General features: G+C 35.9%; 1 protein-coding gene and 1 long non-coding RNA gene across 4 annotated transcripts; both read left to right on the forward strand.

Moving 5' to 3' along the window:
- Positions 1 to 274: 274 nt before the first annotated feature.
- Positions 275 to 1,195, forward strand: LOC148581834 (uncharacterized). The gene is made up of 2 exons (XR_015892434.1): positions 275 to 402; positions 862 to 1,195. It is a non-coding gene; the product is annotated as an uncharacterized LOC148581834 (long non-coding RNA).
- An 808-nt stretch (positions 1,196 to 2,003) lies between these two features.
- LOC107624214 (cyclin-D3-1-like) lies at positions 2,004 to 4,733 on the forward strand. Of its 3 annotated transcripts, none has more exons than XM_088483645.1 (8): positions 2,004 to 2,285; positions 2,407 to 2,495; positions 2,944 to 3,005; positions 3,129 to 3,399; positions 3,892 to 3,978; positions 4,075 to 4,112; positions 4,198 to 4,348; positions 4,444 to 4,733. In XM_088483645.1, exons 4-7 carry the CDS (start codon positions 3,339 to 3,341, stop codon positions 4,315 to 4,317), a joined length of 306 nt encoding a protein of 101 aa, XP_088339771.1. In that variant the 5' UTR covers positions 2,004 to 2,285; positions 2,407 to 2,495; positions 2,944 to 3,005; positions 3,129 to 3,338; the 3' UTR covers positions 4,318 to 4,348; positions 4,444 to 4,733. The 3 variants fall into 3 exon arrangements, with proteins under 3 accessions (XP_088339771.1, XP_088339774.1, XP_088339766.1); XM_088483648.1 differs by having other exon boundaries at positions 3,283 to 3,399; XM_088483640.1 differs by lacking the exon at positions 2,944 to 3,005 and having other exon boundaries at positions 3,283 to 3,399.
- Positions 4,734 to 13,151: the final 8,418 nt, after the last annotated feature.

Genomic DNA, 13,151 nt, shown 5'->3' on the forward strand with positions numbered 1-13,151 from the left:
GCAAATAATTTAGGGGAATATTATATTTCAGCATTAGTTTTAAAAAAAAAATTAATTTTAGAGAGATATAATTTACTTAAAATATGAAGAATGAGTAAATAGACTCGATTTTCGTAGTTGCTAAACTATGAATAGAATATAATTAAAAATCTAAAATTTAATATTATATATATATATATATATATATATATATATTATAATTTGTTGTTATTAAATTTCTGTATTCATCCAACTCTATAAATATGCATGAGAAAGCCTTAATAGAAGTCATCAAAAGAGAAAATATTTTAATTTGTTTGGTTACTCCAACTTAGGCTTAAATCAAAAAATTTGAAAACATGGTGAAGATTACGGTCAAAATAGCATTTGTCATGATCTTTTTTGCTTTGATGGCCACTAATGGTATTTTCTTTCTCATCTTCTATGTATTTTCTTTTTCTTTTCTAAAAAAATTTGTTAATTATTTTCTTTCAATCTCCAAATTGAGGTCACAAAAAAGAATTCTAGTATGGTATTACATTTTAAAGCCAACTCAATTTTGGTTGATAAAATGTGTTTGTATTTTCTTTTTTTCTCTCTAAAGCAATAAAAACATGCTTTTACTTAAACAAACAACGTGGATCCTTTTTAGAATATATATAAGAGATTTTTAATGAAATATTTTTTAAAACACTGTCTTTTAAGAATAAAATTATTTTTCTAATAAAAATATTTTCCAAAAAAAAAACATTTTAAAAGTCAATCCAGATACATCCATTTTTTTTTCTTCTTCTTCTTCTTTATTTTGTAAATTTTCTACGATATTCTAAATATATTATGTATGACACTTTTTTCTTTTTTTCTTTTTTCATTTTTTTGTAGGATTTGCTCTCCAAAAAACACCAACAAACATGGAGCTTCAAAAAAATAATTGCCCTCGCCATGGTTGCAATTTTTGGCCTGGTGGTTGCGATTTTTTTATAAATACTTGTGCTCCATTTTTTCCTGTGTGTGAGAATGGTTGTTGTACCTGTAGAGGGCCGCCGAACAATGTAAAAACAAAACAAGAACGCCACATTCGCATAGACGGTGAAAAACAAAATTAGTAGGTGCATACCATTACAAATAATGTAATATTAGTCAACATATATTAGCGATGAGTATGTGTGGCTTATGACCTATATATCATATAAAATAAAATATTGAAATTAAATAATTTGTGGTTACTCATGAATGCAAAATTTGGGTTGATTTACCAAAATAAAAAAAATTAATATTGGAAAAAACCTCTAATTTTTTGGATGAGCAATTTTGAAAAAAAAAAATATTAGCCACAAAAAAAAAACATTTTTAAGTTTATCGTATTACTTTTTTTCAGGGGTTGGTCGGATTTCAAGTTGGATCCATAAAAAAAAATGTACTGGCTTATTTAAAAAAAAACATAAGGCATCCGTTTGGCCCAGGAGTTAACCAACTTAATTTGCTATTTTTTCTGATTAATCAAACTAAGTCGTTTAAGTTTGTATTTTTACGAGTTTGATTTTAGAGTCAAATACCCATATATATAAGTCAAGTAAACAAGCTAGTCCAACAGATTAATCTAAGAGTTAGCTCATTTTGACGATCCTAATTAATTTAAGAGTTAGCTCAGTTTAATCTTTATTGAATAAATTCCAAAATAATTTTGATTCACTACTAGAAAACTAGTTATTACAGACGGATATTTCCGACGAATTTTATCCCACGGAAATACAGACGGAATTTCAGAGGATTTTTTGTCGGAAAATAAAAAAAAATGAATTAGCATAAATTACAGACAAAAAAAAAATCCGTCGATAATTCTGTCGAAAAAATTAATTTATTTTTGTGAAAAATAGTTACAGACAAAAAATCTGTCTGTAATTAAATAAACAGAATATTGTGATTTTATAAAATTATTACAGACAGAAAATCTGTGTGTAATTTAAAATAATCCCTCGGAAATATTAAAATAAAGGATTGGTTAATGTTACTCTCAATCCCTCATTTCACTTTTTTTTTACGTTTTTCTTGGATTACTGCCATGGCTTCTCTCTCTCCATCGAAGATTTGACGTCCTCCGCTGTCGCGCCACCGCCGCCGCTCGCGTCGCACAAGCTCCCTCCACCACCGCTCTCATCGCGTTTTCTCCCTTCATCACCATTGTCGCACGAGCTCTCTCCGTCGTGCTCTTGTCTTACGAGCTCCCTCTGCCGCCGCTCTCGTCGCTGCTTCTTCTCTCCTCGCCGGAGGTTTGTCATCGTCTCTTCTCATCACCGTTAGTTCAGGTAGGCCTTCGCCTCCTTCTCATCCCTAACCCTAACCCTTCCATTGTGACTCTGTTCTGATTTCATTATCCCTAGCCCTAGCCGTAGCGCTAACCCTGTCCTTTTCCTATTTTGCTTGAAGTTGAAAATCAAAGAATACGATCCAGGAGAGCTCTTATGTTTGCAAATCAACTGTTGCTGCTGCAGAGAACTGAGTTTCTAAATTCTAAGGTATGAATTTTGTATGTTCCTGTAATTTGTGAAATCTGAAACATAAAAATTTCTATGATTGTGGTATAGAATGAAGTTTGTTTATGAACTATATATTTGAATTGCTAAGATTTTTTATCTGGAATTTGCATGTTCTTGTTCCTTCCAGTTCTTGTTATGACTTATGACTATTGATTTTGGCTCCTCCTTCCTGTTCTTGTCTGAATCTGCTGAATTGCTTTTTATCAAGTTTTTTAAATTTAGATTTCTCTGCTGAATAGTTATATTAGTTCTTTGTTGAATTGCTTTTTATCAAAATTTAGAGTACAAAATAATAGTGAAAAAAAAGACGAAAATTAGTTTTTTGTGGACTCTTGAATGATATATGTTGCATTATTTATTTTAGCTTCTGAGCATTTTTACTTATGCTCTGGCTGCAATTTTGATAGATTTTCTGATTTCCTTGCAGTGAAACATGATTGTGTGTTTGGTGCTGACTTGGATTTAAATGAAATAACCTATGTATTAGGGGTATAAGAAGCTTCTTCTCCCCACTTAGTGCTAAATATCATTGTTGTTCAATGCATTTGAAGGATTTTTATTTTTATGGTTCCGTCTCTGAACTTTTGTTTCATATGTGCAAATATAATGCAGGCCCCAATTTGAAGGATAAATGCATTGAACTATATTGCTATTCAGTGATTAATTAATTTATTGCAAATTGATATGAGGTTCTATATATGAGGTTCTATATATAAAATTCTCTTCAAGTGCTAAATATCATTGTTATTCTTTTCTTTTTACTTAGTGAATATACGAAGTTTGTGTTAGAAGCCCTTGAACTGTTGGATACCATAAAGAACTATGAGAGTCGTGACTCCACAGGATGGTTTGCTCTTAAATCTACATGTTCTTATCTTTCTTGGTACTGATACTAATTTTCTGGTTTGAAGATACTACATGTTTTTGTTACAAATTCTATAGAGATTAGTTTTCTCACAATGATAACTACATGAAATATTGATTTATAACAGAATTTCTATGGTGGTGTATATTAACGAAGCAACTACAAAGATTAGCTGCTGTTGTCTTTCATGGGAAAAACTATGCTATAGTGATCTCTCCAACTGACTTGACACTGCTGCCTCTTACTATGTCATGAAAAGAATTAAATCCCTTGATCATAAAGATGCCATTCAAAGGACAGTTATTGCATCAATCCATCAGCCTAGTGCTGAAGTTTTTCAATTCTTTGATAATCTCTGTTTGTTCTCTGCTGGCAAAACAGTTTACATTGGACCTGCTTCTACTGCAATTTAGGTTAATATACAACTAAGAACCAACTAACTAACTAGTTCATATTTTCAATGCCCATCATTTCTATAATACTATCATAAGAACATCATCTTGTATGTAGTTTTTCGCTTCCAATGGTTTTCCTTGTCCTGCTCTTCAAAACCCCTCAGATCATATGCTAAAAAGTATAAACAAGGACTTCGATCAGGTAATAAGCTTTCCAATGCCTCTTTTCTTTTCTTTAACAATTCATTTGTTCTAAATGAGATTTCCTCTGTCACTTGCATCTCTTTGGCTGCTAAAGTTGAAGAAACTCAAGTGCCTCTTCTCTTGGACCTTCAAGTACGTGTTTTTTTTCTCCTTTATATCAGAAAACTCATCATGACGTTTCTAATAATGTGATTATTTGATCATGAATCATCATCAGGTTGAAGATGCAAAATATGTGTTTGAGTCAAAGACTATTCAGAGAATGGAGCTTCTGATTCTGTCCACCTTGAATTGGAAGATGCACCCTGTGACCCCACTCTCAGCGATTGAAGAATAGGTGGATTTGACACAGCACATGCTGTAGCTAGGTAATTTTGTTATCGGTTCTTTTTTTTTCTTTTTGGCTAATGAAAAATATTTCATGGATTTGAATTTTAGTGTGCAAGTTTGATTTTATTTTCAGGGCATATGGTCGAGCTGCGATCAAGTTCCGTGGCATTGATGCAGATATCAATTTCAACGTCAGCGATTATGATGAAGATATAAAGCAAAAAATATATGTAATTGATTGACCAAATCTATGCACACCTTTGCCAGAAGATATCCACATTGCTTCTTTATTGTTCCAAATCTGTTTCTGCTTATATGCAATAAAATCAATTTATTTCATTGCCTTGGCTTTTATTTCTTCTCCCAAAGTTGTACGATCATATGCAAATAAATCCTCATATATAACAATTTAATTATCTTATCTATTCTATATTTTTCTAGTATATTTTGTGATTGAAAATTATCAACATTATGTTCTCATTTTCTAAAAATATTGAATTCGTAAACTTGTCTTTAAATTATATTAATTTTAAACTTCAATTCAAATTAATAGCAAACTTCCAATTAAAACTTTGCATTAAAAATAACGACAAATTTTTTATCCAATTGCAAAAAAAACCGTTTTTAAGGAAAATCTTTTGATTTGAGTTGTTTGTAAAATTTTTTAGAATTGACATCTTGCTGAAATATTGTAAGTTATTAGTTTTTAAAAATTAACTAGCTAATTATTAGTCACGATTTTGGGATGTAAATTATTCTCTCATACAAAATAGCTTTAGATTAGTGACAAAATTATGACAAATTACATTAGCGTGTTTGGTGTAACACCCTCACTATTAGAGTGTCACGCTTTCGGCTGCGCCACTCTGATAGCAAGAAGTATTATGATGAATTCATATACTTAATAATAAAATAGGAGCCTTTGACTCGAAACCGTATCGCTGTTTTTTTTTTTTTGAAAATCGAAAAAATACTTTATCTTGAAAACAAACAAGCATATACATGTGTACAAAAGTTCTTACATAAATAGCTTATGAATATAATATACATACAGAACATGTAACGCCCTAATATTCAAATTCTTATACTCGAGTCATAAGTCAATGATAATAAGGTGGTACGACTCTCAAGGGGGATTTTTTTATACATAATTATAAGTAAAATTGAAAGGAATATTAATCGAGAAGCCTGAAAAGAGTAAAAATAAAAATCGCGAAGTCGTATCACTCACGCGTCGACAACTAAAAGATAAAGCGTGAAGTCGAAAGCGTTATAAGGATAAAGTCATAAAGAAGAATAAGAGAAGAACAATATATGGATATATGACATAAGTAAATAGCCACTAGCCGCGACCCGCGGAGTTTAGGCCGGCTAGGATACAGTATAAAAGTAGATGACAACAATACCTCCTAATCTCTCCCAAATAAAACACGAAAGCCTCTATAGGCAAGTTTAAAAGAGTTCAATACATAATATAAGCTTTTCAAAATAAAGGTGGAGAGATTCGAAGCAAAATATAAAGTAGAGAATATAAAGATCTTCGCCATATCTCAGATGAACCACAGCTCACTTCTAAGGACCTGGACCTGTATCTGAAAAACAAGAGATATATATGGAATGAGAACCCCCAACCCATGGGTTCCCAGTACGGTAAAAGTGCCAAATAAATACAATGCATTGTAATAAAATCTCACTAAGCATCCTAGACTTCCTTTCACCAAACATTCACCCTATGTCCTCGCTAATCCATAAATAGACAACTGTCATAGGGAATGCTAAAGCTAATTCATCTTCCTCATGCTTCTCAACTTCCTAACTCTCCAACGAATCAGAATCAGAATCATAAACAAAACCATCACCAGTTATTTTGTCTCAACAATTCTATATCGTTACTTCATATCCTCACCTGGAGCAAGTGAAATCACTTCACCGCGTCTACCCAGGAAGCTTAAATTATCTCATTTTTTATCTGGAGCAAGTGAAATCACTTCACTGCGTCTACCAAGGGAACTCAAATTATCTCATTTTCTACCCGGAGCAAGTGAAATCACTTCACTACGTCAACCTAGGGAACTCAAATTATCTCATTCAATAATCATCATTTTAAATTACTCATATCATCATTCCATTCCAACAAGAACAGCCCTCAGCGTCAACCAACACCAGCATGAAGGACCTCTCAGTTGTACAATCACAAGCAATACAGACAAGTAATATACAAATAAGGTACAAGTAAAGCAAGTAGCATTTAATCAGGTAGCATAGTATATACGTACAATTTAGCAATACAAAATAGATAGGCAAACCCAAACAAGTCAAACATATGCAAATGATGAATGCCTACCCTATGGCTGATGAGTCTCATCTGTCGGTTATAAAGCCAACCCGACAAGTCCTGGTAGCTAACCATTGGACTGTCCCTCTGTCGTGCATCCCCAACTCAAGTTATTCACAATCATATTCATAATCACACAACACCCACACTGGTGTTTATCTTCACAGTGTCCGGCCACACTTACGACATAGGGTCAACAGAATCTCGGATCTCAACCTGGAGCAAGTGGAGCCAACCCACTGCATCTACCCAATGAAATCCGAAACTCAGATAATTTCACAAATCTCAAATCAATCTCGACTGGGAGCAAGTGGGGGCTAACCACTACATCTACCGAGGAGTTCATACCAAACCCGGAGCAAGCGGAATCACTCCACTGCATCTACCCAGGCAGGTGTTTAAAAGCTAAACCTGGAGCGAGTGGAATCACCACTACTACCGCTACTACCCAGGCGTCACCATCTTTGACCTGGAGCAAGTGGGACGAACCACAACCCTTGCTACTACCCAGGCATCTCAAACATACATTCATTCAAGACTACATAATTAAACTCATTTTTCATTATCCTCCTTCCTCATCTCGTACCCGGAACAAGTGGACAATGTCACTGCCTACTACCCGGGGTCACACATCACATTCAACATTTTTCATCATTATTCATTTACCATATTTAATCATTAATCATATACATATACATACTCAGCCATAATTCAATTCTTATCACAGCCATCCAGCTCATACTATACATAGCACTTCCACCATCATCCTCAGCAACTCATACAATTATCATTACTCATCATTCATAATTGATTCTCACTTTACTTCATCCACAAGTTACCACATGTCCTAGCTTCTTTTCATTACTAGGCATATTATAAAAATTTAGGACTTAAAGGATGAAAGTGGAGGCTTAGAAGTCTGAAATTCGGCTTTAAAACTCAAAAATCAATTTTTGCCGAAAACAAGGTCACACATGCGCGTCACCCACGCGCACGCGTGGAAGGCGAAAAAGTAGGGTGACGCATGAACATCGCCCATGCGCATGCATGGAAAACAGAGAGGTAGTGTGACACGTGCGCGTCAGTCACGCGTACGCGTGGGTGCGTTTTATGCTCCTCGCACAAAACCGGCACAGTACCAGCGCAACTCTCTGGATTTTCTACTAAGGCATCTACATCAATACAGCGACGCGTACGAGTCGGCCAGGCACACGCGTAAGAAAGTAAAAATCGTGAGTGACGCATGCGCGTTGGCCATGCGTGCGCGTCGGAGTACGTTTTCTTAAAAATTTTACTAAGTCTGAAAAGCTGCAGAATTTCATTTTCAGACCTCAAACTTCCGCCACACATAACTTCTTCTACAAAATTCCTTTTTCATCCATTTTTGAACCGTTGGAAATATCGTTGAATAAACTTTCATAAAAATTCAAATTTGAAGAATTCCTAACTCCGAGGGCCGAGTTACTGACCGCCGAAGTTGGTCAAAAATCAGTTTTTACCCAAAAACAGAAATCACCAATTTTTCCAATGTTCACAAGCCAAATTCATTTCCACTCATCCAAATGACCACAACCCAACCACATTCAAATAATAACACTCAACCAAAACTAAACCTACCTCATCTACACAATTCAATTCCATTTCGTCTCCTTCCACTTCTAAATTTTTAATTTCTTATTATTCCACATTCCTCCCATTTATTCACACACTCAATATTCAATATTCATTCAATCTCATATGACATCACACAATACACATATCACCTACCTTCCTTACCTCTTTTTGGCCTCCGACCCAAATTCACAATTTAAATGCATATTCCACAAACCAATATTCGTTATCCAATTCATTAAATTCTCAATACACCAAACATGCAAATTCACACAATTCTCATCCCAATCATTAATTTTCATTACATAACAACTATATATCTTAATACCAACTTAATCCTAGGGCATCTATCCTAGGAATTCTCATCACACCACATGATACTTAAATGAAACTTAAACCATACTTCTTGTAGCCAAAATAATTGAGCCTCTTCTTGGAAGTCTCCACCAACCTTAACTCCAAGCCTCACCAAAGCTCCACAAGCAATATCAATCTTTCAATTGTGCACCAAAATCACCCAATACTCTAACATAATCAATTTTCACACTTATAATCAACCTAGGATTTATAAAATTGATAAATCACAAGGGTTAAAGGGTTTTTTACCTTAACTCACTGAATTTTGTGATGAATATCACTAATGGCTCATACTAGAGCACCCCTAAACAACAAAAATCACAAGATTTCCTCAAAACCCAAACCAAATTCAAATTTAAAGGGAAAAATAAAAACTGGGCAGAGGACAGTGGAATACTCACCACAAAATTTAAAATTGTAGAGGATAAGAAGAGAGACACGTGACCGAAAACAGCTCGTCAATCGGAGTTCCGGAGAGAAAGTTATGGTGATTTGAAGTTTGGGAAGCTAGATTTCCTTTCTCTCTTCTCTATATGCGCCCCTCCCTCTCATTTTTAGGGTGAATGAGGTGAAATACTCGTAACTAATATTTATATGTATTGGGTTTTGGGCCCACTTGGGCCCGGTTCACTTGGTTTAGTCCGTTGGCCTAACTTTGGGCCAAAACCTTTAAGATTAGAGTTTTAAATCGTATTTTAAATATTTCTATCTTTCCAAATTATAAATTCTCATTTCTTAACCTTATTCACTTATAATTAATTTCCTCAGCTACAGTACCAGACATTTCTCAGCCGGTGCTACCGGTCAAAGTTTCAATGCGCATTTTTACGCAGAAAACTATGTTTTTCGACTCAGAAAAATTCACTGAGTCCAAATATCATATTTAAATTATCAAATTCCGATTGCTAAATTTTCTAACCATATTCGTTCCTATTTAATTTATTATTTAATTAATTACGGTTTGACTGGGTTTTACATTCTACCTCCCTAATAGAAATTTTCGTCTTCGAAAATTCGATATCAAATCTTCACATAAGCTCTCTCGATAACTAATCAGATGTTACATTCATCTCACCTTTCATAAGACCTTCCCTAAAACCGAAACTTACCACCCTTTACCGTTTCCCTCAAATTAACCTCAATACAATCTCAATGTTTCAATTCACTGTCTTCCAACTCCATCATCCAAAGTCTAATAATTTATCCATCAAAATTTAAGCACGAATTCAATTACACCTCTAGTCATTTATACCGCTATTTTAGAATCAATCTAACCCATAGCCACAATTAAACTTAACTACTTGCGAATCACTATTGGCATCAGCTCACTAAACCTTCCAGGTATTCAAACCTAAAGTATTTCTAATCCCATTTGCAACTATTCTATTTTAATATTTCCACAAACTTTTGCTGCGCCACTCTGGTGTCTCATCTAGTACTAATCCTATCAGTTATTTCCTCAAGTATTAAACCACAACTTAGCATGACCGACATTCATTAGATTTCTATCTATGATAGCCAAAATCAAATACCAACTTAAGCGTATTTTTAACACGTTGTTACTGATCTTTCACTTACCTCTTCCCAAACCGTCGGATCTACGGTATCCTCCATCGTCATAGTGAACACATGACCTGGTTGTTGTCCCTTGGCAGTATTCTGATTGACCTTCTCAGGGCAGTTCCAAGACATGTGTCCAACTCCTCCACAACTATAGCAAAGTCCCAATTCAGCTCGACACGGAGTTCCCAGATGATAGCTTCCACACCGCCTACAAGTCATCTCATTTAGAGGTTGCTTTCCATACCTCCTCCCTTGATGATTGTTGTTGTTGTTCCTTCGGGAATTGTCTTGGGCTTGCTGGGGCTATGGATTATAACCTGCTCTCTTAGAATCTTGACCCTTTGGAGCAAAGTCCCTCCCTCGGTTCTGTTGAAAAGGTCCCCTATGACTCTCTCTTTCTGCAGTGGCCTTTTTCACACACTCTTCAGCAACCCTACTCTTATTCACCAACCCTGAGAAAGTTCTGATCTCCATTGGTCCCACTGAACTTAAGATATCGCTCCAGAGTCCTCCTTCATACTTAATGCACTTCTATTCCTCGAAGTCTCCCATAGCTCCTTGACACATGCGGGAAAACCTAAATAGCTCCTCAAATTTGTTTGTATACACAGATACGGACATAACACCCTACTTCAGCTGCAGTAACTCAAGTTCCTTGGCCGTCCTGGCAGAATTGGGAAAGTACTTTTTAAAAAATTCCTCCTGGAAGGCATCACAGGTGATAGGGTCATCCCCCTGCTGCAGGAGACGTTGGGTTCCCTACCACCAATGCGATGCTTCCCCAGTGAGCAGATAGGTAGCAAATTCAACACACTGCTCCTCAGTACCAACTGCGCTTGTAGTGCTGGCTCCATAGCCTGAAACCAGGTATCAGCTTCAGTCGGATTGGTGGTTCCCTTGAACGTAGGTGGATTAACCTTTAAGAAGGTTGCTAGTGTCATCGGGCCCTGAATTCCATTTCTGCCATTGCCATTATTGTTTATCTGTTGTCCAAGAGCCTCCGCAGTGGCCTGCATAGCAGCAGTCATGTTTTCCAATGCCGGAATAAAGTTTACCAGGATATTCGAGTTGGTTTCCGGTTCTTGAGTACTAGTATGATCTATCTCACGGCCTCCACCGCGTCCACGAGGCGTCATCTGGTTCCTATACACACCAAACAATCGATATCAAGTTGATCAGTCTCAATATCTCAAGTTAAGTGCTTCTATTTACCAAAGGTACACTCATGAACTTCATGCTAGACGTATCAGTCAGATATCCAAACTAGCACAGGCACAAACTCAGAGCATGCATTGAAGCATAAGCAGTTCCATCCCTCAGGCTCACGAGGACGAACTGCTCTGATACCATAATGTAACACCCTAATATTCAAATCCTTATGCTCGAGTCATAAGTCAATGATAATAAGGTGGTACGACTCTCAAAGGGGATTTTTTTATACATAATTATAAGTAAAATTGAAAGGAGTATTAATCAAGAAGCCTGAAAAGAGTAAAAATAAAAATTGTGAAGTCGTATCACTCACACATCGACAACTAAAAGATAAAGGGTGAAGTCGAAACGTTATAAGGATAAAGTCATAAAGGAGAATAAGGGAAGGACAGTATATGGATATATGACATAAGTAAATAGCCACTAGCCGCGACCCGCGAAGTTTAGGCCGGCAAGGATACAGTATAAAAGTAGATGACAACAATACCTCCTAATCTCTCCCAAATAAAACATGAAAGCCTCTATAGGCAAGTTCAAAATAGTTCGATACATAATATAAGCTTTTCAAAATAAAGATGGAGGGATTCTAAGCAAAATATAAAGTAGAGAATATAAAGATCTTCGCCATCTCTCAGATAAACCGCAGCTCACTTCTGAGCACCTGGACCTGTATCTGAAAAACAAGAGATATATACGGAATGAGAACCCCCGACCCATGGGTTCCCAGTACGGTAAAAGTGCCAAATAAATACAATGCATTGTAATAAAAATTCATTAAGCATCCTATACTTCCTTTCACCAAACATTCACCCTATTTCCTCGCTAATTCATAAATAGACAAATGTCATCGGGAATGATAAAGCTAATTCATCTTCCTCATGCTTCTCTACTTCCTAACTCTCCAACGAATTATAATTAGAATCATAAACAAAACCATCACCAGTTATTCTGTCTCAACAATTCTATATCGTTACTTCATATCCTCACCTGGAGCAAGTGAAATCACTTCACTGTGTCTACCCAGGGAGCTCAAATTATCTCATTTTCTACCTGGAGCAAGTGAAATCACTTCACTGCGTCTACCCAGAGAACTCAAATTATCTCATTTTCTACCTGGAGCAAGTGAAATCACTTCATTGCATCTACCCAGGGAACTCAAATTATCTCATTTAATAATTATCATTTTAAATTACTCATATCATCATTCCATTTCAACAAGAATAGCACTCAGCGTCAACTGACACCAGCATGAGGGACCTCTCAGTTGTACAATCGCAAGCAATACAGACAAGTAATACACAAATAAGGTACAAGTAAAGCAAGTAGCATTTAATCGGTAGCATAGTATATACATACAATTTAGCAATCCAAAACAGATAGGCAAACCTAAACAAGTCAAAATATGCAAATGAAGAATGCCTGCCCTATGGCTGATGAATCTCATCTGTCGGTTATAAAGCCAACCCGACAAGTCCTGGTAGCTACCCATTGGACTGTCCCTCTGTCGTGCCTCCCCAACTCAAGTTATTCACAATCATATTCATAATCACATAACACCGACACTGGTGTTTATCCACGGGGGCGAGCTCATCCGAAACTTTCACAGTGTCTGGCCACATTTACAATATAGGGTCAACAGAATCTTGGATCTCAACCTGGTGCAAGTGGAGCCGACCCACTGCATCTATCCAAGGAAATCTGAAACTCAGACAAATTCACAAATCTCAAATCAGTCTTGACTGGGAGCAAGTGGGGGCTAAACA

The sequence above is a fragment of the Arachis ipaensis genome, chromosome B10 (assembly GCF_059453495.1).
Source record: "Arachis ipaensis isolate K30076 ecotype BB chromosome B10, ASM5945349v1, whole genome shotgun sequence".
In the NCBI taxonomy this organism is placed as follows: domain Eukaryota; kingdom Viridiplantae; phylum Streptophyta; class Magnoliopsida; order Fabales; family Fabaceae; genus Arachis; species Arachis ipaensis.